The following is a 25,571-nucleotide window of genomic DNA, read 5'->3' on the forward strand; positions in this document are numbered from 1 at the left end:
TAGTTCATTAGTTTTCTGTTTATGTTGTGTTTGAGTCCCTGCTTTTTCAGTTCTATGTCAGTAGAATTGACAAGTCGGTCATGGAACTTTTTTGAGCATCCATTCTGCTTTCTGTATTCTTTGATGTGGTGAAGTTCATGGAGTGATCCAGTTTATTGTTTTGTGTTTCTTTATTACTGTTTGATAGTGTTTCTGTGTATGGTTTGATTTCTTGAGCGGTGCATAGAAATGGGCTGATGTTTTTATGAGATTAGCTTTGGCTAGGAAGGAAAATAATAGGGCCAGACCAATTGGGGATTTGGCACAGATCATTCACTGGTGCAACATACAAATTTATTTTGAACAGACTGAATTACAGAAAATGACATTAAGAATTTAACTAAACAATAGTTTGAATATTGAACAACAATCAGTGATGGCAGAGAATGTCAATTATAACGCACATGCAGTCACTGTTTGCCAGACCATAAGATGCAAGAATAATGGTGCGAACTTCAAGCCAAATTTAAATGGCCATAAAAATTGACAAAACTTAATGCGCGGAAGACACTGACAAAAAATTTAATAAACTGAACCGGTCACATGATAGGCCACTGCCAAAAAATTCTTATACTAAAATACAAAAAGACCAAAGAAGGAGACCAAAAGATTTAAAATCTCATAAAACAGCCATGGTAGCAAGGCTTACAAGATTCCACAATTATATTCAAATAATTAAAATTTACGTTAAATAAGAGCGACCGTTGAGATCTCAAGCACTAGTAACATGTTTAAATAACTTTAAGAAGCAGTAAGTTTATAAAAAGGGAGCCTTTTTTAATAAAAAAAAATAGGCAGACTTAGAACTGCTCTAGAATTTCATCTTAACTTCAAACAGCAGCACTAAAGGCCACGGCTGTGCTTGAAAAGAGCAACAATGCAGAAGACGGACAGCGCAAGCATTCGCTGCCCAAGGTTGCGCACAGAATGGGATAAACAGGTGGCTGCGTAATTCGATTGGGCGCAGAATGAGTGGGCCTGACAAGGATTGGTAAACAGCAGCGACGCCAGAGCACAAGCAGTTTTAGCAAAATTCCCTGTGGCGTAAATAAATTCCAATATGTGCAAGCTCAAGTCACAGCCATAATTACAATAATAATTATTACAATTTATGTTGATTATGCTCCCAATAGTTAATGAAATTCCTTACGGAGCGATACTCGAAATTTAACTTTCTTCTGAAAAGTTAGCAGAAAATTTAAGACACTACTTACAGTTAGCTTAAGCAAATTTCAGAATTAATCAGTTATACCAAATCCTGCTGGAACAAATGGTTAAGCCAATTCCGAGCCAACTGCCCTGAATTAAATGGCTCCTGGGCACGTACTCAGTCCAGGCCAAGCCCAGAACGGCCAGTGTGTCGTGATACAAACTAAACTTTGCGTATAAGCCACTAAAATAAAATTGACACACGACATACATGACCTGAAGCAGAATAAGCAGTACATTAGCCTCAATGAATAAGACACAGTGGAGTCAAGTTCAGAAAGACGGTTAATGTTCCGCCAAACGACTACTATAAATTGAACACAGCATTTACCCAAAATGTTCAAATTAAACATGAGTCACACGGTTCTTAACACTAACCCTGATAACATTCGCGCAACACGAAAGTTCACTTTCACACCAGGAATAGACAGTCATAATACTAAACATCGACCAATACCACGCGCCAGAACTAATATCAGCTGATAGTCATTTGCCTCAAGAAAGGCAAGAATTAATAACAGGCAGGTAGACGCACTTAAACATACATAAATACTACACTGCCAATGAACTCCACAACAAACCTCCTTGTAGAGAGGAACACTAATATTAACCCAAACTAAAGGCGCCACAGACAAATTTCACAGGTCAGACTTCCAGTGAGAGGCAATATATGCAAAGATCTAATTAAAATATTTAACAGACCTTTTTAACACATAAATTATTGCTCAAACAATTCGATCTGCAAATTCCATGAAGGCATGGACTTCAGTACCAATAAACTGAACCGAAGCATCCAGAAATTCTGGTGATCACGCTTCTAACAACTCGGCGCGTTTTTAGTGACCCGCTCCTGATGTTTCTCGGCATTGCAAGCCAAACACACGTCAACATGACCCCTGAATAACTTTCCCAGTTTCCATCAACACACAGACAGGTGGATGGCGGCAAAAGACCCCCTTTCCGCTTGGTTGCTCCAGTGATACTCCCATCGTCATACTAACACTCATACCGTCCTTGTGGGCACAGAAAGCCAGCCCTCCAGGCCACGCCAGAGGGAACTGCCCTCGCTGGGCAACACCTTAGAACCAAAGATAAGAGCATATCGATATCGATACAGTACAAGAAGCCACCATGGCTCACGGAACTGCTGGTTTTTAGCATAAAGGAAACGAAATTCGTCTTCCAACCAAATAATTTCCGCTTTCTTTTTCATGATTTGTACCGCAGGTGAATTGCTGTTTGCACTGCGATTACAGGACCAGGAAGTACGTAATTACTCAGACAGCTTTTGTTAAACCTGATGTTGAGGATAGTTTTATGCAACAGTACTGCTGTATTCATGAATTTGTTGAGGAGATTTGTGAAATATGTTGGCAAGGTTTTGCAAGAATCATTCTTCCGTGTCTGCGATTGATTTTTTAAAGCTGGTTTATGCAAAACACTGTTCATTTCTTTTTATTCCACTATCAATTACATTGTCAAAAAAGGCCAAATTTTAAGATGTAAACACAAATTGTAAGTCAAGAGGAGCTTACAACCTGAGCAGAGTGATTCTCTCAAAGCCATGCCAATTATTTCCCACAACTCTCTGCAAGAAATTCAAGAACACAACAGCACAGTTGCACAAAACTATCCTCAACATCAAGTTTAACAAATTCTGTTTGAGTAATAACATAATTCTTGGTTTCGTAAAAATCAATGTAAACAGCAAGTCACCTGCAGGACAGGTAGCCAGAGGAAAGCCGAAAAGAAATTCGTTTTCTATACACTAAAATGCAGCACCTCGATGTTTAGTTATACAAAAACCATTTTGAATTAGCTAATCTCATAAAAAAATTAGCCCACTTCGATGACATCACACAAGGAGTCAAATCGTACACAGAAACATTAATAAAAAGGAAGGGAGAAACAAAAAACCAAATAACTGAACCACCTCTTGAATTCCACCATACCAATGAATAAAGATGGCGCAATGTGAGACCAACACAAGCTTCAGGACAGTCTTGTCAGTTTAACTGACACAGAATTAACAAGACAAGAAAGGGAATTACTTGTAAATGGATCAGACACCGTACACACAAACATGTGACATGAAATAATAGAAAACCTGAACACAGCAACAGCATACGTAATAAAACAAGAAGATAAATTAGGGAACTCAAATTTCAATGCCAACTTGACAAAGAAAGTGGTAACGGAATAAACAAATAAATAGTGTTTTATGTAAGACGAATTTTTAAAAAAAGAAGAAAAGGTTTCTTCAAATGTGTATAATTATAACGCCCAGACAAAAAGAAACGAGTTGATGGAATCGGATTACAAGATACTATATGTTTTAAGTTTCTGGTACTTATTACATATTTTAAATAATTACGAATGATACTACTAAGTGATATGAAATAGGATGAACATGTGACATACACCAAGGAAAGGGGAATTATAGAATGTCACTAATATTGGTACCAAGTGCTGTCTGCCGTCGACAGTAGAGGGGCTTACAGAGTATACGTTTGTGTGGATCAGGTACGTGGGTAAGGTCGACAGGGAAGCATGCTGCTTGGGAAGTGCACTTTCTTTTGATCAAAGAGAGGAAATTGTAACGCATCATATATCGTTCCATGAATTCAAAGGCAATTCACTTAAATTGTAGTCGTCCAACACACAAATACTCAGTGACTCCTGGGTCATCTGCATGAATACACATTACGTAAAATCTCTGACATACTATCATCAGCCGGTGGTGTCTGGTAATTTCCGACTTAGGCCAACGCGAAATCCGGCGTTTCACACGTAACTGATAAGCAACTATCTTATGAGACAGAGGCCGTCTTACCACTGTGTCGGATGTTTGCAGTATGAGATACGCTTCCTTATGAGCTTTTCTATGGCTGCTACTGTCGCTTTCTCTACAGCTTTATACCTAAGACTACGCAATGCAGGGAGTTCGTAATGTTTTAGAGAAACCGAACGCTGGCTGTGAAAGCAAATGAGATGATGATGTTTGGTTTTATTGAGCGCTCAACTGCGCTGTCTTCAGTGCCCATACTAAGTCCCAGTGTTTCACACAGTCCAATTTCTTTACTCAGTCCAATTTCGCCACTGTCACGAGTGATAGTGATGATGAAATGATGAGGACAACGCAAACACCCAGTCCCCGGGGGCAAATTAGAACCAGAATCTCACCCTCTTCTTCCATAACCACCTTTTATCGTATCCTCAGCAGAGCATTTGCAATAATTAAGACCCTCTCGCATTTGGAACAAGCAACGCCCATATCCTGGTTTACCATCTCATTGTAAGATTTGTGTGTGTGTTTGTGTGTCTGTTTTCAAATACTGCAATGGATACTGCAATAATATGACCGCCACATTGTCTTAACATTCGCTAGCTATTAAAAAAGTTTGTGGTCTAGCGATATGCGTCGCTACCTCCAGGTCGTGGAGGTCCAGTTTCGACTCTCGACGGATAGGAGATTTTCTTCGCTCGGGGACTGGGCGTTCGTGTTGTCCTAATCATTTCGTCACATCTTTATCGACACCCGAGTCAAATAGAAAGACTTGCACCGGACGCTCGAACAACTCCAGAAAGGATCTTGTGGCCCACAATACAAAACGATCAGTTCATTACATTTCGAACATATACTCACTTGTTTCCAGTCGTTGTCAATTTCAGCTTTCTATACTGTGTGCAAAGTGTGTCTTTCTTGAACATATCAACAAATTTCAACCAGTCACGAGTATGTAGACTGTTGCTAAGTTAGCTGCACCGAAAAAGCTATCAGCGCTGACTGTCGCTGTTCGACTTCTATCGTAACAGCTACTCTAAAGGAGTAAGGAAGGAAGCTTTAAGTCTCGTTGACAGCGTGGTCCTTAGAGACAGTGCACAAGCTCGGATTAAGAGATGATGGGGAAGGAAATTGGCTGCGCTCTTTCAAAGAAACCATCTTGGCCTGGAGCTATTTAGGGAATTCACGAAAAACCTAAATCTGGATAGCTGGACTGGGATTCGAAACGCCGTCCTCCCGAACGCTAGTACAGTGTGCTGAGCACTCCACCACTTCGCTGCCCTAGTCAGCTACCGCGTTATAGCTCTTGTAGCGGTGAATGTTTAAGACGCAAGTCAAAATTATGCTATGTATTCCCTATCCCCCCCCCCCGCGTTTACTGTTACATAATCAGATTCTCACACAGGCGGAACGTAAACGACTCCTGATAATAGGAGTACGTTCATTCTGAAGACGTGAGGCTCCCACATCGGCACACTAGCGCATCTAACTTGTAGTCGAACACCAAAATGTCAAAATTCAAATGGCTCTGAGCACTATGGGACTTAACATCTATGGTCATCAGTCCCCTAGAACTTGGAACTACTTAAACCTAACTAACCTAAGGACATCACACAACACCCAGTCATCACGAGGGAGAGAAAATCCCTGACCCCGCCGGGAATCGAACCCAGGAACCCTGGCGCGGGAAGCGAGAACGCTACCGCACGACCACTTTTTTTTAATCTCATTTTGTTGGTTTTCGTTCGTTGTATCTGCTCGCGGCGGACGTCGAAAGACACCAGTTTCAGTTCGTTGTTGATCCATTAACTCAGTTTTTTTTTATTACAGAGGGCAGCTAGCCCTCTGACCGAACACGCTGAGCTACCGTGCCGGCTCCCACGAGCTGCGGACTCCAAAATGTCAGATTTAATGCGTATCTGATAATGAAATCAAAGACGAGCTGGAAAAGGAAAAAAACTTCAAACTCTATTTAGTAATATATGTAAAAAGGGCACAGTTACTCGCCTCAGAAGCCATTATCCGAAAGCGTTAAGTTAGACGAGAAAACGAGAAGCAAACAAATATCACGCAAACATAGAATATTTCATCTGTCTGAGGAATGTGTAATGTAAATATTGTACTTAAAGCCAAATACTGAAGCTAATGAAGATAGTATTTACTGTCAGTTGTCTAGTCATAACTCGAGTCCTTCCACTTCTACAGCGATTCCGTAGCTATGAAGTCATTCATGTGCCATATTTTCTCTTCTTCCTTCTACGACAAGCCATTCTACATGCCGCCAGCATTCTTAGTGACTTCCGATAGAATTTCATGCATTAATATCAGAACGTCTAGTAGACTGAATGATTTATCCTTTCTAGCAAGATATCATTCATGCTGGTTAAAAATAGGCTCCATAGGTTTCAAGTCGCAGTGATGACAACCTAACTTGTGTCATTGTATCAACAATGTACCGGCCTACAACGCAAGCTCCAATTTGATTAATAATTCGGGTTTAATTGCAGTACCATCGACATCGATATCTCTTTCTAACCAGCTATTCTGTAAAGTTTTGCTTTATCCAGAAATTCCGTGGCCTGGATTCAGCCTTGACATTATGATATGGAACATTTTCTATGCTTATAAGACTGCAGGGTTCCAGCGTCGGCGCAGCATCACTAAAACATTTTTAAACATTTCACAATTCATGTCTTCATGATAAGTCCAATTTCCTTGATTACAAAACCAAATGAACACCCTGTAGAAATAACTGTTGTCGTCTATATGCGCCATAAAAAGTATTCTACCTTTTCCCATCGAATCTTTGTACCCTAAACCAGACGTGTAAGAAAAACTAGGCTCTTTTCAGTCTCTGTATTCTCAATCCATGCAACTGGCACGCTTTTACACGAGAATTCCGGTAATCTCATGCGGTGTCGTCGAGTATCGAGAGCGCTGTAAGAAGTATCGATCACCGCAGAGATACTGCAGCCAAAAGCAGTATCAAGAGGTGACAATGAGATGCAAGGAGGAAACCGTGCCAACCGTAGTTCGAGACGGCACCGCCACGCCTCTGCCCTGTAATAGCGCCGCCAGAGTCCAGGAGGGCAGTTTCTATTCACGGTCGGATCCTTCCCACTTCTAAGAAGTTCTTGTCGGTGTAAAGTCGATTGTGCTGCTTAGCCGCAGCGGCACAGCCCACGTCAGCCGTCGGAAAGTGGAGACTTCCGTCTCCTGTGAACTGCGCCTGCGTGTCAACACTCCCATAACTATGTCAACAAGTATCCACAAATTTGTGTTTTATTGTGACTGTAGTGAACACAGACGGCCATAGAACCAGTTCGCCACTCAGTAATCATGGCTCATTTAGTGTGTTCTGAGCTACAAGCCGACATGTACAGTTTCTTAGCTACAGCCGACCATGGTGAGCAAAAAAGTCTTGTTGGAGTTACTTAAGTATTACTTACTCAGAATGTTCTAATTAAGTTTGTTAACTTAATTTATTAGTCATCTCAGTGCCCAAGAAGTCGGAAACAACATGAAATGTTGCTTTTTGAATAATTAATAAAATATGTCCCAAACGTTTAATTACTGCTAAAAGACATTGAGAATGAATTTTCTCTGTGTAGGCCTAAATAAATCTCTAAATTAAGGAGAAAATGTCATCATTCAATATAAAAAAAATGTATTTTCTACTATTCATTTAAATAATGTTTAGAGAAATGTTTATATATCGAAACATTATAAAAGATATTCTGTAAAGCAAGTTGATGGCAGTCGCCGTAATTTGTTCTGACAATATAAAAGTAGGCGCCGCCCCCCTGTTCGCTCCCTCTCCTTTGTTATTGGTTGCCGTCTCATAAAAACTAAGTGTCGCTGTCGTATCTGTAACTTCTGGCTAAATAATTTCGTTATTTTAATGGTAACACCCGTGTTTGAATCAAGTAACCTACTTTCCTCTTCCATTAATGCCAAATCTCAATTTATTATGTTGCATTTTAGAACTTTTTCAGGTTACAGCGAAGGAGAGTTGCCGACGAACTGTTTGGTAGCCACAGCCGAACGTTACTAGTGTTCTGCTGACATTTACTTTATCAAACTTTAATTTTAGCGAGCCTAAGATCTCTTTTACTGATATTTTTTAGCACTACTCGGGCTATGTAATTAGGCACACTGCGTAATTTTGAGATCGGTCACTAGCCTTTGAACAACGTTTTCGTCGGTCTGATAGAAATCTGATGCTGGATGGAGGAATGCAAATCAGTTAATAAGCAAGTAAAATTTTTCTATGCACCGTTCTACCATTTCAGAAACATTGCCACCAGGAGACGTGTTTAAAAGTTATATATTATTATGAACTAACTGCTTAATAATCAGTTAATGTCTTTTGGGGAGGGGAATTAATTTTAATCAGAAACATTTAAAGAAGATATCAGAAATTAACTTCCACAGCTAATATTAAACTCAATGTTTCAAATTAACTCCTCCTCCCCCCCCTCACACACACACACTTTAAAAAATTGTAATATAATATTTAAAAAAACTAATATTATAAACACCTCAGATTTTACTTCGGCCGTATTAATGGCGATGGATTTTTCCTTAACAACGGTTTGTTTCTCGTCTCTTTTTAACGGTTTTCCGCGCCTGTGTTTCACTGTACAACACAAAACAACTTTACTCAATTTCACAGCTCATATGAACGACTAGACAAAATGCATGTGACTGTCGAGATAGAAAAAACCCACTGTCCCATTTACCATGATACGTGCGAGCATATGTTTCCGCGAGCGTTGTTATCTTCAACAAAACGTTTCCAGGTATGTTATCGTGTCGCCACGTCGATTTGTAGACCTATATGTCCGCCACTGTTGCAAGTTTCACTCATCATCGAAGTGACATAAATTCACATGATGACGCGGCTCATATTCTGACGAGACTTGTTGCATGTATAAGATGATGATTAGCCAAAACCCTGAAGATTTTCAATGTTTTAACGTACTTCACTGAATCATTCGCTGTGGAAAGACGAATAAACATCTAATACATAAGGGGGGACTGTTGACAGTGGCATTAAAACAAGCGGTGGGTGAATGCTGCGACCGAGGACCAACAGCGGAGTATGCGTGGTTTTACCCCTCCCTCCCCCCCCCCCCCCCCCCAGGGTTGAACATAGCGATGAACAGCTTAGCTTAACGTTTAGTTGTAACGCACAGTTAACAAGTATCGCTTACGTTGTGCTTCACCTTAAACTAGTGTATTTCCATACGTTAAATATTAAATCTGCCTCCGGGAAACAAATGATATTTATAAAATAATTTTTCTGTTTCAGCCACTTTTTACTAATATTCATTAGAGCGACTCGCTTATCATCATGCTGCTGCCATCATCAAGTGCATTACATCTCCACTGATGAGCCAAAACATTATGACCGCCTGCTTAATAGCTTGTTTGTCAGTCTTTGTGACGAAATATATCACTGATTCTGCGTATCAGGGATTCGACAGTTGTTGGTGTTTATGGAGGTATCTGGCATTAGATGTCTACTCACAGGTCATGTAATTCGTGTAAACAACGGGCCGCTGATTTGCATAGGCGGTGACGACGTGTGGTCGCGTCCCAGGTGGGTTCCATAGGATTTACATCAGTCTAATTTTGTTGCCGAGACATCAGAGTGAGTTAATTCTATTGCTTCTCAAACCACTGCAGCACGGTTCTGCCTCCGAGACACAGACAATGATACTGCTGACAGATGACATCAAGCATGGCTCGCAGCTGTCAGCCTTAGATTACTACTACAGGTCCCATACATGTGCAGGAGAATGTCTCCCATAGCATAGTAACGCTCCCGTCAGGCAGCATCCATGGAGCGCTGCACATTTTGAGCCGCCGTTCACCTCAATAACGGCATTTGTGGAGGGTAGCAAAACTATGATTCACCCGAAGAGCTGACACGTTTCCATTGATCGACGGTCGAATCCCGATGGTCCCGTAGCAATTGGCGATGTCATTGGGTCAACGTGTGAACAAGTAGGGGTGGTCTGCCGTGGAGCTCCATGTTCAATAATGTACAAAGAACGGTGTGCTCCGAAACACCTGTGCGTGCACCAGCATTGTACTCTTTTGGCAGAGATACAGGTCGCCATCTATCCTGCTTTACAGAGCAGACGAGCCTCCTAACCTCACGTTCTGTGAAGAATCCTGGGCGTCCAATCATCTAGCGTCTACTGGTAGTTTCAGTGTCCTACCTCCTCCCGTAGATGCTCACGACAGTAGCACGGGAACATTCGACCAGCTTCGCCGCTTTCAAGATACTCGTTCACAGGCTCTGCGCAATAATAATCTGCCCTTTGTGAAATTCGCTTATCTCAATGGGCTTCCTCATTTGCAGCCCGTATCTTCGTTATGATGAACCCCCGTCCGTGTCTGCTCCGCTTACATTCTTTTGTCACCTTGTCACGTGACACCAACGCCATCAGGCGTCGCGGTGGGCAGTGGTCACAATGTTTTGGCTCATCGATGTACGTGTAACGTATATTAATTTTTAATCATAGATTCTTTTGAAGGGTGAGGGGTTGGGTTGTTTGGGGGAAGAGACCAAAGAGCGAGGTCATCTGTCTCATCGGATTAGGGAAGGACGTGGAAGGAAGTCAGCCGTGCCCTTTCAAAGGAACCATCCCGGCATTTGCCTGAAGCGATTTAGGGAAATCACGGAAAACCTAAATCAGGATGGCCGGACGTGGGATTGAACCGTCGTTCTCCCGTTGAAGGGTTACAAGATCTGCTTGGTGGGTGTCCCAGTTAGGTCATGTACCGTAATTTATCCTTGTTCAATAACATTAATTTGAGGTCGTACCATAAGAAAGTTGTATGTTTAAATCACATCGTTGATGTCTTATATTTTTACTGAATACGCATTTTCCGTTCTTCACTGAGCACAAGAACAAACGCATCCTCAGCACTCAAAATTGTTGGTGCGTTCCAAAGACTTGATTTGTAGGACAAAATTTATTTCAGATTCTAATACTGTATTGTTTTTTTATTGTTTGTCTATTCTTAGTAACTGAAATATATTTTCATTGTTTATTGTTACTTCCTGATCCGTTACCGTTTAAAAATGGTCACTAACATAATGCAGTAGTTTGACACACACGTCAAAATATACAAGTATATCTTTCTAATAAATTTCTGACAAGCAAATATTTTCATACTTTTTCGGTGCCAAACATACTTTTTCCAAAGGCAAGACAGTTCTTTTACGTACATTTACTAATGAAGGTCACTGATAAATATTGCAATGTGTACTAAATATCAAATAGATTACAACAACAAAAAATACGACAATATGCAGTGAGATTAGTACAGAATCAGAATGTGAGATAACTTGGGTGAATATAAGAGTTAAAGAGGGATCAGTCATGGTCATCCGGTGCTTTTAAAGACGCCCTGCCTCAGCAACTGCAGCCGAGGAACAATGAAGTGAAACTTGGACACCATTTCGCGTAAATTTCCCGGGCATGACAGTTTTAGGTGCAGACTTTAACTGAAGTTATAGACTGGGAGCCTCAAGCGATTAGAACGGTTTTACAAAGAGTACACTACAGCATTGGCACCTTATTCAGCTTGCATTTATCGTGAATCCCTCGCAAGAGCAAGGTAAAAGAAGGGACCCGCAAAATTACAGACCAATATCCCTTACTCCGGTTTGCTGCAGAATCCTTGACTATATTCTCAGTTCGAATATAATAAATGTTCTTGAGATCGAGAAGCTTATGTCCACGAATCAGTACGGTTTTCGAAAGCATTGCTCGTGCGAAACTCAGCTTGCCCTTTTCTCAAATGCATACTGCGAACTATCGATGAAGGGCAACAGACAGATTCCATATTTCTAGATTTCCGGAAAGCACTTGAGACGGTGCCCCACTGCAGGCTGTTAACGAAGGTACAAGAATATGGAGTAAGGTTACAGATATGTGAGTGGCTCGAAGACTTCTTAAGTAATAGAACCCAGTATGTTGTCCTGGACGGCGAGTGTTCTTCAGAGACAAGGGTATCGTCAGGAGAGCCCCCGGGATATGTGATAGGACGGCTGCTTTTCTCTAAATACGCAAATGATTTGGTGGAGAGGGTGGGCCGCAATCTGCGGTTATTTGTTGATAATGCTGTAGTATACGGTAAGGTGTCTAAGTCGAATGACTGTAGGAGGATACAAGATGACTTAGACTAAATTTGTAGTTGGTATGATGAATGGCTCTCCATGCGGAAAAACGTAAGTTAATGCGGATGAATGGGAAGATCACGCCCGTAGTGTTCTGATACAGCATTACTAGTGCCTTGCTTAACACAGTCACGTCGTTTAAATATCTGGGCGTGTTGTTGCAAAGTTATATGAATTGCAAAGAGCCTGTGAGGACTGCGATAGAGTAGGCGAATGGACTATTGGTTTATTGGGAGAATTTTAAGGAAGACTTATTCATCTGTAAAGGAGACCGCACATAGGACGCTTGTGCGACCGATTTTTGAGTACTGTTCAAGGGTTTGGGATTTCTACCAGGTCTGATTAAAGGAAGACATCAAAGCAATTTAGAGGCGGGTAGCTAGATTTGTTACTGGTAGGTTCGAACGACATATGTTACGGAGATGCTACGGGAACTCAAATGGGAATGCCTGGAGAGAAGGCGACCTTCTTTTCGAGGAACACTATTGAGAAAATTTAGAGAATCGGCATTTGAAGCTGACTGCCGAACGATTTTGTTGCCGCCAACATACAGATCGCGTAAGGACAACAAAGACAAGATACTAGAAATTAGAGCTCATACGGAGGCACATAGACAATCGTTTTTCCCTCGCGGTATTTGCGAATGAAACAGGAAACGAAATGACTAGTAGTGGCAGAAGATACCATCCGCCACGCCCCATAAAGTGACTGCGGAGTATCTGTGTGGACGTAGATGTAGATATCTGTCCTTCAAAAACAACATGCGAGGTTTTTTTATTCTCTCGCCAGCTGCGCGCAAACTATTAGCCCTACAGAAAAATAGAGACCTGTTTTGTAGGAAATTTAATGCAGTAAAATTTTGTACTGGCGGCCAAGGTTTTCGAGTTTTCAGGTTGAACGTACAAAAGTGACCTTCAAACGCACCTCCATTTCTATGCTCATCGTTCACCAATCAGGATTTCTAGTATTTCGTTCGTGGCGAAAGACCAGAGTGTCGCAGATATTCATAGGTGCTCTCACATTGTTTGCGGAGACATGACAATGAAACAAAGTACAGTCATTGGGTGAGGAGTCTGTCATCACTGCAACATGGTCGAGCAAACCTGTCCGATATCCCACATGCCGATCGGCCGCTTACAGCTGTGGCGCCTTCAGTGTTGGAACGTGCGGACACTCTCATTCGAGATGATCGACGGATCACAGTCAAACACCTCCCTGCTCAACTGGACGTCTCTGTTGGTAGTGCTGGCACGCTAGTCCACCAGTTGAGGTACTCAAAGGGCTGTGTACCTGCTGGGTTCCTCGCCACCTAACAAGACCAGAAAGAGCAACGACGGGCCATCAGCGCAGAATTCCTTGCGCTTTACAAGCCTGATCGTGACAATTTTTTTGTCAAACACCGTCACAGACGATGAAACATGAGTTCATTACTTAGAACTGGAAACGAAACGGCAATCCATGGAGTGGCGCCGCGCACCTCTTCTCCAAAGAAAAAGTTCAAAGCTGCGCTCCTCGCCGATAAAGTCATGGAGACGGTCTTCTAGGGTTCCGCAGAGGGTAATCTGTTTCCTGTCCTCCTTCAAGCTGCAACTATCAAGTGTGAAGAGTATTGTTTTACCCCTAGGTAACTGAAGAAACAATTTCAGCGTGTTCGTCGGCACAAAAATTGCAAACGAACTTCTCTTTCTGGACGACAACGCAAGGCCTCACGCAAGTCTGCTTGCCGAGAGATCAGAAAACTTCAGTGGACTGTTCTTCCTCATTTACCCCAGCCCAGATCTTGCAACTTTCGACTTCCCTCTTTTTGGCTCAATGAATGATGCGCTTCGCATGTATGATGGGGGAGTTATTAATGCAGCATGACGTTGGCTCCGACGTCTACGAACAGAGTTGTACCATGCAGGCATACAGGACCCCCCAGTAAGGCGGCGTAAGGCCGTCACATTGAACGGAGATTATGTTGAAAAATAGGGTTTTGTAGCGAAAAGAGTCGGGAATAATATGGTGTGTTGGAATCCAGAATAAAGCCAACCTGCTTTCAGAAAAAAATGTTGCATTACTTATTGAACGGCCCTCGAATATTGATGTATGTATGTGGTCAAAAACATGGTTGTAATTACTACCCATCAAAAACCTTTCTTTCTTTCGTCAATACATGAGGATATAAACATTATGCGTCCGGGCGCGGACGTCTGTCGGACCGCTTCCTCCACACCGCTGACGTAGCAGAGCTGGCGGCTATCTCGAATTATTGTACTCGGTCGATTTTGTAGCGGCATGAGTGCTGCGTCGCGTGCAGTCGACCGAAACACTCCGATGCCACATGTGATATGGTACCTTGAGATTTTCAGAAGAATTTGGCGTTAGATCCTTCAATGATTTTAGCCGTAGAAAATTCTTCGATTAATAAGGTTCCGCCGTCGGCGAGCTTATTAACGGTTTCAGTGCCATTTTCAGTCTAACTGCCTTCACAATCGAACTTACTCAGCTCTCCTGTGCCTCAATTTTCGCTTGTAGGTTCAGACAGCCATCATATGGGGGCGAAGACCAACGCATAGATTTACCCATTTCTTTTTTTGGATGGTACAATACAGAAAAACGGAACAGCTCACTGTTCGACGTTACATACTCTGAAACAGTAATTTAATAACTTTTTCATTGTCCATCGGTAAAAAGCTATTACTAAAAAAACAACTAATGTAAAACATACTCTTTACATCTTCGCTGCAGTGGGTCACATGGTGCAACAAAAGTGTTCCATCTAAGAGCCAAAAACAAAAGTGGACTTGTACCATGGGGAAGTAGGTCTTAAGGATTAGTTGCTGAATACAGTCGAATCCGTACCTCCGTATGATTTCATTTCATACATCACTACACTTCTATTTCAGTGTCCTCCATCGCTTTCCCTCCAGTACCTCTTCCTCGTCCTTGTCCATCCTGCCCCGCCTCTTTTGCCGTGCCCCTTCACAATTTTACTTTTCCTCTTCCAATTTTTTCATCCATCACATATATGCTCCTCAGAGAAATGGCGCTAACGCACGCGTCCCAAGTGCTTTACCCTAGTTGCATTGTGGAACCAAATCTGATGGATGGTGCTGTCACAAGACATGAATCAGGTGTTCCTACGTTTCTGCATATGAATAGTCTGTTGAATCCTGAGACAGTGGTTAATTGTTCATCACACGTACAGTTACTCTTTCATTATAAACAATTACCGTTCACACCCTGACACTGATTGTAACGTTGATGACCCTATTGGAAATATTCTCGTCATGCAATAGCAATTCTTGTTTTAATTCCACATTCTTCAGAATAAATACCAAATGAATGTAAATATTTGAAAAAGTAACAAGTAACAACTATTATGTGATTTAAGTGAGTGCGGTCGATTAGAAAAATTATATGTGTGATAAAATAACCGGGTGATCAAAGAGTGAGTATAAATTTGAAAATTGAATAAATCACGGAATAATGTAGATAGAGAGGTACAAATTGACACATGTGCTTGGACTGACATGGGGTTTTATAAGAACCAAAAAAATACAAACGTTCAAAAAATGTCCGACAGATAGCGCTTCATCTGATCAGAATAGCAATAATTAGCATAACAAAGTAAGACAAAGCAAAGATAATGTTCTTTACCGGAAATGCTCAGTATGTCCACCATCATTCCTCAATAATAGCTGTAGTCGAGGAATAATGTTGTGAACAGCACTGTAAAGCATGCCCGGAGTTATGGTGAGGCATTGGCGTCGGATGTCGTCTTTCAGCATCCCTAGAGAGGTCGGTCGATCACGGTACACTTGCGACTTCAGGTAACCCCAAAGCCAATAATCGCACGGACTGAGATCTGGGGACCTGGGAAGCCAAGCATGAGGAAAGTGGCGGCTGAGCACACGATCACCACCAAACGACGCGTGCAAGAGATCTTTCACGCGTCTAGCAATACCTTGTTTTTTTTTTTTTTTTTTAACCCATGTCATTCCAAGCATGTGCGTCAATTTTTACCTCTCTGTCTACATTATTCCGTGGTTTAATAAGTGTTCAAATATAAACTGACTTTTTGATCACCCGGTAGAATTGATGTCTGATGTGAGCCAGTAAATTCTTCTACCTCCTCCGCATTGTGCGAGACGCACTCATGAGTCCAGGCAGAACTGGAGCGCGTCTAACTAAAGTTTACAAGAGGCTTTAGATTTTGTAGTCCTGGTTTGAGTGGTGTAGCTGTTTCTCGTGCTGACTGCGTGACGGTCGGCTGTTCGCAGGCGAGCAGGCGACGCCGTGTACACCGGGGTGGCGAGCCGCGACTCCGACGCGGCCAGCCGGCGGCTGGTGCTGCGCTCTGGCGAGTGTAACATCACCGGCTGGTCGGCCGGCAAGCGGAGGATGCGCTTCCTGCAGGTCAGTCGCCCGCTCCCGCGCGCCACTCCGCTACACTCCTGAGTCGTATCTGGCACTTGCCACTGCCCAAGAAGTTTCCTGAAGACAAAGCGTCTACAGAGCCAAACGTAGCAAAGCCGAACGTCGCATTGTGCGATGAAATAATCTTTACTGGAATTTTTCACGTAAGAAACAGAACGAATTTCTATTACATCTGGGGACTGAACCTGTAATTTAGGTTATTTTTTATGATCTTTATGAAACCCAGGTAACACGTTCAGGATAGGAAAGGATCAAACCTCAACACGTGGAAGGGAGATCCATCAGATAGTTCGTCATTTTCACCAAATTACACTTATTTAAGAAAAATATACTGATCAATTAAATTCCGGATTAATAACAACATGAAAACCATCAGAATTATAGTGACATAGAAAGCGACAAACTACTGAAATTTACCAATATAAACGAAAGAAAACAGTATTCAATAAACACAAAGCATCTGAGTTTATGAACAGTAAGAATGAAATTTGAATAGATCAGTAAAGGGAAACTACATTTACCAAATACAGAGCACATTCGATTTTATGAGGAACAGCTACTAGAGAATTTGAACGCTCTTCTTTTATGAACAGTAATTTACAAAAGTTTATGAGTTAAACCCGCTAAACTCCGCAGCCCACAAACCTGGCAGCAATCACTCAACCCAGGTATAGCTCCAAGGAACAAGACAACTACTCAACTTTTGCTAGATGTGACAGACGACGCGCCGGCCGGAGTGGCCGAGGGGTTCTAGGCGCTACAGTCTGGAACCGCGCGACCGCGGTCGCAGGTTCGAATCCTGCTCGGGCATGGATGTGTGTGATGTCTTTAGGTTAGTTAGGTTTAAGTAGTTCTAAGTTCTAGGGGACTAATGACCTCAGAAGTTAAGTCCCATAGTGCTCAGAGTCATTTGAATCAATTTTGAACAGACGACGCGGCAAAACCCCGCCGCGGCAATAACTTAAGACCTCTGGCGTTGGGCAGAATGCCGTCAAGGTAGCGGCCCGGAAGTCACGGCTGCAATCACCAAGGTAGACTCGCGTGTTTCGCAATCAACTGTGAACATAAATCACACGTGAGGCAGCACCCTCAAACAATAAAAGAATACACACTAACAAATGATGAGACTCGCTTTAGGAACAACTCGTAACCTTAGATAAAACAAATAGTTAAAGCCAAACTTAAATAAATAACTAATATACAGGCTGTCCCACTCATACCTCTCTGATTTCAAAGAACCAGAAAAAAACACAGTAGATACGACAATGAAGAATGCACCACATTGTAGAGCATCCCAAATAATTTATTTATTTATCGTTAATACGCCTCTACATGTGAACCATTTGAAGCACAAAGATATCAAGTCTATGTTCAATTTCTTGCCAAGTTCTTTGTAACATTTCCTCTGTTATTGTTGCAATCGCATTAGTGGTACGATGTCGCAACGTAGGAATATCGTCCACTTTGGTCGCATACACGCGGTCCTTCACGAATCCCCCACATGAAGAAATCAAGTGGCGTAATGTCGGGTGAACGTGGTGGCCAGGCAATGGGTCCTCCGCGTCCGATTCGATGATTGGGAAATTTCCTATGCAGGGACTTGTGAACAGCCGTTGACCAATGCGGCGGAGCTCCAACTTGTTGAAAAATGATGTTGGGTTGCAAGTCTTGTATCTGAGGGTACACAAACTGCTCCTCCATGTCCAGATACACTGACCCACTCACTGCTTGTTCTGCAAAGAAGAACGGTCCAACAACCCTGTCATGCATTAGCCCCCACCAGACGTTTAGTGTAGGGCTATCACGACCAATGATCGATGACAATGTGCGGATTTTCTGAACGCCAAATCCGAACATAATGCCAATTAACCCTTCCTGATAGATGAAAGGTTGCCTCATCTGAGAATAAGCATTTTTCCAGGAAGCTGGCATCCATAAGAATGCGCTGCAGCATATCCGCAGCAAAATGTTGTCGGCGTGGTTTGTCGTTCGGCGTCAGATGTTGCAGAATTTGCACACATACGAAGACGCTGGGGAACTACATGATGCAATGTTGATCGAGGTATATCAAGTTGCCTAGATGCTTGATGAATTGACTTCCGTGGCCTTCTGAGAAACGTTTGTCTGATGTCCCCCACTGTCTCCTCTGAAACTCCGTAACGCGCACCGACAGAATGTTTCAGAACACCTCCTGTTGCCAGAGACTTCCTATACCATTCCTTAATTGTTTTCACATCAGGTGGATCACATTCATACACACGACGATAATTCCTTTGCACAGTAATCGGCGATTTTGTTTCTGAAACCCACACTACTGCTTGTGTGCGCTGCTGTGGAATCACCATTTTCACTTCATGCGACCATGCTGCACTCTAGCGACGATACTTGGCACTTCTGACGTAGGAATATAAATTCTTTGAGATGTTCTACAATGTGGTGCACTTTTCATTGTCGTATCTACTGTGGTTTTTCTCTTCTGAGTCCTTGAAATCAGGGAGGTTTGAGTGAGACACCCTGTATATGCGAGGGGAGTTTGTAAAGTCCGTGCAAAAATAAAAACTACTTACGTGTTTGGGGTAAACCTTTTTTATTTTTCGACGTAGTCTCCTTTTAGACTTATACACTTCGTCCAACGCTGTTCTAATTTGTTGATCCCTTCTGAATAATAGGAATTGTCCAAGTCTGCAAAATTGCTATTAGTTGCTGCAATCACCTCCTCATTTGAATAAAATCTTTGTCCTGCCAGCCATGTCTTCAAATTGGGGAACAAATAGTAGTCCGAGGGAGCCAAGTCTGTAGAACAGGGGGGATGTGAAACGAATTGGAATCTAATTTCCATTAATTTTGCGACCACAGCTGCTGAGGTGTGTGCTGGTGCATTGTCGTGATGGAAAAGGACTCTTTTGCGATCCAATCGCCGGCGTTTTTCTTGCAGCTCGGTTTTCAAACGGTCCAATAACGATGAATAATATGCACCTGTAATAGTTTTACCCTTTTCCAGATAGTCGATGAGGATTATCTCTTGCGAATCCCAAAAGACAGTTGTCATAACCTTTCCGGCCGAAGGAATGGTCTTCGCCTCTTTTGGTGCAGATTGTCCCTAGGTAACCCATTGTTTAGATTGATGTTTGCTCTCAGGAGTATAGTAATGTATCCATGTTTCATCCACAGTGACGAAACGACGTCCTGCGGATTCTTCCTGAGCAGCTGCTAACAATTCTTGCAACACTTCACACGATTCGTTTTTGGTCAAGTGTGAGCAATCGCGGAACCCATCTTGCGGATAGCTTTCTCATGTCCAAATGTTTATGAAAAATATTATGTACCCATTCATTCGAGATGCCCACAGTACTAGCAATCTCACGCATCTTAACTCTTCTGTCATCCATCACCATATCATGGATTTTATCAACGTTTACTGGAGTCGTAACCTCCACAGGGCGTCCAGAACGTTCAGCATCACTTGTGCCCGTATGGCCACTCCGAAAATTTTAAAACCAATTAAAAGCTGTTCTAATCGAATGTGCAGAGTCACCATAATTTTTATCAATCTTCTCTTCAGTCTCCTGAGGCATTTTGCCTTTCATAAAGCACTGTTTAATCACGGCACGAAATTCTTTTTCGTCCATTTTTTGACAATCACTCGACTTCATTGATTCACACGAATGCCAAACGCAAAGAAATAAACCAATATGGCTGAAACTTGGTGTGCGTTCCTTTCCAAAGGTACTACTGGGTACTACTAACTAAACATGACCTCGATACGCGCCGGTGGTGCCATCTCTCGGACTTTGCACGGACTTTTTAAATGCCCCTCGTGTATATATTCCTTCACCAGGCTTTTAAACAGATCAGGGAAAACTCGCGAAGACTGACAGAGATAATTATAATAGATTTTGTTGCACAATAAATAGGTAGGACGATAAGCGTTTACATGTGACTGAGAAGGTGCAGGTACAAACAGAGCAGTTGCAGTTAAACCCCCTGAGGGACGAATAAGTATGCTAAAACGCATTAAGAAACACTAGTTAAGGTGAGCTTAAGCAAAGCGGAATATTTCACACAGTACTAGCCCTACGTAATTCAATTATGACTAAAGTACATCAACGTAGGTTAGAATAAATACACTTTACTAAATCACAATTAGATTTCAAATTCATACCCTGTACCTGATGCAGCACCATGACATTGCCACTGGGTACAGTGCCACTCACCGGTGGTATCACTTCAATTCCTAACGTCGCACCCCAAGTGGATGCACACAAGCGGTTTATGATGTAACAGAAACAGGTGGATTCAAAGAAGACGCACTAACAACTATTGGCCACTCTCAAGCCAAGGTACACTGTAGAACAAACAAGTACATATTATTCAGAAATGATAATTAATTGAAACCATCAGCTGCCAACAGGTGTTGTTGATATATCTCAATGGGGACACCTGAAAATGTGTGCCCCGACCAGGACTCGAACCCAGGATCTCCTGCTTAAATGGCAGACGCTCTATCGATCCGAGCCACCCAGAACAGAGAGCATAGCGCGACTGCAGGGACTTATCCCTTGCACGCTTCCTGTGAGACCCACATTTCCAAGTGTTCCTAAAGGATATTTACCCATTCACTCATTACTCGTACCAACTAAGGTGACGATTCCCGTAAGAGTTCGGGCAAGGTGTGCCCATTCGCACAGAAGAAGGTCGATGGCCGGGTAGCCTTTAATTATATGGAGATAGTAACTGTTGCGAAAGAACCAATTATGACCACGCAGCTTCTCTAGAAGGAAATGATAATTAATCGAAACCCTCAGCTGCCAACAGGCTGGCACGCCAATATCGCAACTGGACGTCCACTGGGTCGCGACAAGTGGGCTTTCCAAATGAATCATATTTTATGCCCCATCGGACAAACGGTCTTTGGCAAAACAAAACACCTAGCATGCCTTATCTACCTGTACATCTATATCTATACGAATACTCAGCAAATCACACTTAAGTTCCTGGCAGAGGGTTCACTGAATCGTCTTCACTATAATTCTCTATTATTCTAGTCTCGAACAGTGTGCAGAAAAAACGAACACCTATATCTTTCCGTGCGATTTCTTATTTTATTATCATCATCGTTTCTCCCTATGTAGGTCGGCGTCAACAAAATACACTCCTGGAAATTGAAATAAGAACACCGTGAATTCATTGTCCCAGGAAGGGGAAACTTTATTGACACATTCCTGGGGTCAGATACATCACATGATCACACTGACAGAACCACAGGCACATAGACACAGGCAACAGAGCATGCACAATGTCGGCACTAGTACAGTGTACATCCACCTTTCGCTGCAATGCAGGCTGCTATTCTCCCATGGAGACGATCGTAGAGATGCTGGATGTAGTCCTGTGGAACGGCTTGCCATGCCATTTCCACCTGGCGCCTCAGTTGCACCAGCGTTCGTGCTGGACGTGCAAACCGCGTGAGACGACGCTTCATCCAGTCCCAAACATGCTCAATGGGGGACAGATCCGGAGATCTTGCTGGCCAGGGTAGTTGACTTACACCTTCTAGAGCACGTTGGGTGGCACGGGATACATGCGGACGTGCATTGTCCTGTTGGAAAAGCATGTTCCCTTGCCGGTCTAGGAATGGTAGAACGATGGGTTTGATGACGGTTTGGATGTACCGTGCACTATTCAGTGTCCCCTCGACGATCACCAGTGGTGTACGGCCAGTGTAGGAGATCGCTCCCCACACCATGATGCCGGGTGTTGGCCCTGTGTGCCTCGGTCGTATGCAGTCCTGATTGTGGCGCTCACCTGCACGGCGCCAAACACGCATACGACCATCATTGGCACCAAGGCAGAAGCGACTCTCATCGCTGAAGACGACACATCTCCATTCGTCCCTCCATTCACGCCTGTCGCGACACCACTGGAGGCGGGCTGCACGATGTTGGGGCGTGAGCGGAAGACGGCCTAACGGTGTGCGGGGCCGTAGCCCAGCTTCATGGACACGGTTGCGAATGGTCCTCGCCGATACCCCAGGAGCAACAGTGTCCCTAATTTGCTGGGAAGTGGCGGTGCGGTCCCCTACGGCACTGCGTAGGATCCAACGGTCTTGGCGTGCGTCCGTGCGTCGCTGCGGTCCGGTCCCAGGTCGACGGGCACGTGCACCTTCCGCCGACCACTGGCGACAACATCGATGTACTGTGGAGACCTCACGCCCCACGTGTTGAGCAATTCGGCGGTACGTCCGCCCGGCCTCCCGCATGCCCACTATACGCCCTCGCTCAAAGTCCGTCAACTGCACATACGGTTCACGTCCACGCTGTCGCGGTATGCTACCAGTGTTAAAGACTGCGATGGAGCTCCGTATGCCACGGCAAACTGGCTGACACTGACGGCGGCGGTGCACAAATGCTGCGCAGCTAGCGCCATTCGACGGCCAACACCGCGGTTCCTGGTGTGTCCGCTGTGCCGTGCGTGTGATCATTGCTTGTACAGCCCTCTCGCAGTGTCCGGAGCAAGTATGGTGGGTCTGACACACCGGTGTCAATGTGTTCTTTTTTCCATTTCCAGGAGTGTATTTTCGCATTGAGAGGAGAAAGTTGATGGTTCATATTCGTGAGAGGATCCGGCAGCAATGAGAAACGCCTTTGTTTTAATGTGTCCACCCCAAATCCTGTATCATGTACCGGGTGATCAAAAAGTCAGTAGAAATTTGAAAACTTAATAAACCACGGAATAATGTAGATAGAGCGGTAAAAATTGACACACATGCTTGGAATGACATGGGGTTTTATTAGAACCGCTCCATATTGCTAGACGCGTGAAGGATCTCTTGCGCTCGTCGTTTGGTGATGATCGTGTGCTCAGCCGCCACTTTCGTCATGCTTGGCCTCCCAGATCCCCAGACCTCAGTCCGTGCGATTATTGGCTTTGGGGTTACCTGAAGTCGTAAGTGTATCGTGATCGACCGACATCTCTAGGGATGCCGAAAGACAGCATCCGACGCCAATGCCTCACCATAACGCCGGACATGCTTTACAGTGCTGTTCACAACATTGTTCCTCGACTATAGCTATTGTTAAGGAATGATGGTGGACATATTGAGCATTTCCTGTAAAGAACATCATCTTTGCTTTGTCTTACTTTGTTATGCTAATTATTGCTATTCTGATCAGATGAAGCGCCATCTGTCGGACATTTTTTGAACTTTTGTATTTTTTTGGTTCTAGTTAAACCCCATGTCATTCCAAGGACGTGTGTCAATTTGTACCTCTCTATCTACATTATTCCGCGATTTATTCAGTTTTCCAATTTATACTGACTTTTTGATCACCCCGTATTTTCATGATACTCTCTCACTGGTTCCTCGATAATCATCGACAACACAAAAATGCTGCCCATCTTTGAACTTTCTCGATGTACTCCGGTAATCCCTATCTAATAAGGATCCCACACGGGCAGCAGTACTCCAAAAGAGGACGGACAAGCGTCGTGTAGACAGTCTCTTTAATAGGTCTGTTGCATTTTCTAAGTGTTCTGTCAATAAAACGTTGTCTTTGGTTCGCCTTCCCCACGCCTGTGTGTCCTTTCAAATTCAATTGTTCGTGATTGTAATTGCTAGGTATTTAGTTGAATTTACGGCCTTTATAGTTGACTGATTTATCGTGTAAATTAAGTCGTCTTGTGAATGTTTTCGTGACATTCCCTGCGTGATTTTGCACCCTGTAAATTACTGTGAATCAACACAAGTATGCATCTATTCTTGGGGACCATGTCCACTTCTATATGCAGTTTGTTTTCCCTTGGCACGGTAACATCTACCTGCAGGACAGTGCAACGTGTCACTCACTCAGCGGACAATGTACGGGCGGGATTCGAAGAGCACCAGGATGAGTTTACCACGCTCCTCTGGCCATCCAACTCCGTAGATTTAAACCCAATCGAGAATCTGTGGGGATACTTCGATCGGGCTGTTCGCATCATGGATCCTCAGCCAAGAAACCTAGCGGAACTGGTCACGGCGCTGGAGTCGGAATGGCTCCTCATCCCTGTCGATCGATACCTTAAAGAACCTGATTGACACTCTTTCTACACGTGTCGCAGCGGTCCATGCAGCAGAAGTTTATTACTCAGACTTTGACAGATGGTCACATTAATCTGACTGGACAGTGTTTTACACCTTCATTAATAATACAAGATTTGGAGTCACATATGCTAACCAAGTAGCTCAGAAAACTACGATATGGTTCACATAAAGGCACAACTGCTGGAATGCATACCAAGAGGTAACAGTTAATGTGAAGAAAGCATCAACAGTGTCGTGTCTACAAAGAGTAAGACTAACTGGCCGGCCGCGGTGGTCTCGCGGTTCTAGGCGCTCAGTCCGGAACCGCGCTACTGCTGCGGTTGCAGGTTCGAATGCTGCCTCGGGCATGGATGTGTGTGATGTCCTTAGGTTAGTTAGGTTTAAGTAGTTCTAAGTCTAGGGGACTGATGACCTCACATGTTAAGTCACGTAGTGCTTCGAGCCATTTGAATAAACCACAATTAATTGCTTGAGTTACCTCTATAAAACCGTTAAAGTTCCACAGTATCTCAAATTATAAATTTCACAAAGACTACGCACTGAAACCTTCTAAGTGTGGCTTGTATCACACGCAGCTCGAAAATAACAATTCCATCAGATGACGAAAAATTGCTATGTCTGAAAGCAGGAACTCTGAATAATTCAGACACATGAACTAGCAACTACTTCACTGGGCACAGTATAAAACTTTTTCAAAGCACAAATATAGCCTGACTGCCTCCAACAGTGTCCAAACATAGACTCCTTCCAAAATGCCGCTGTGCACCCAGAGGATCTTGATCAAGCACCACTGAAGTCAGTTAAACTACTGAACATGAAAATTCTTAATTTTA

The 25,571-nt window shown here is 43.2% G+C and overlaps 1 protein-coding gene across 2 annotated transcripts in view; it reads left to right on the forward strand.

Moving 5' to 3' along the window:
- Positions 1-25,571, forward strand: part of LOC126161977 (ATP-sensitive inward rectifier potassium channel 8-like) — a 158,676-nt gene that overhangs the window by 39,793 nt on the left and 93,312 nt on the right. For both annotated transcript variants that reach the window (XM_049918176.1, XM_049918184.1), the window contains exon 2: positions 16,499-16,634. In XM_049918176.1, coding sequence (XP_049774133.1) covers positions 16,499-16,634 — 136 coding nt within the window. The remainder of the gene's footprint in view (positions 1-16,498; positions 16,635-25,571) is intronic.

This window comes from Schistocerca cancellata, chromosome 1 (assembly GCF_023864275.1).
Source record: "Schistocerca cancellata isolate TAMUIC-IGC-003103 chromosome 1, iqSchCanc2.1, whole genome shotgun sequence".
Taxonomy (NCBI): Eukaryota; Metazoa; Arthropoda; class Insecta; order Orthoptera; family Acrididae; genus Schistocerca; species Schistocerca cancellata.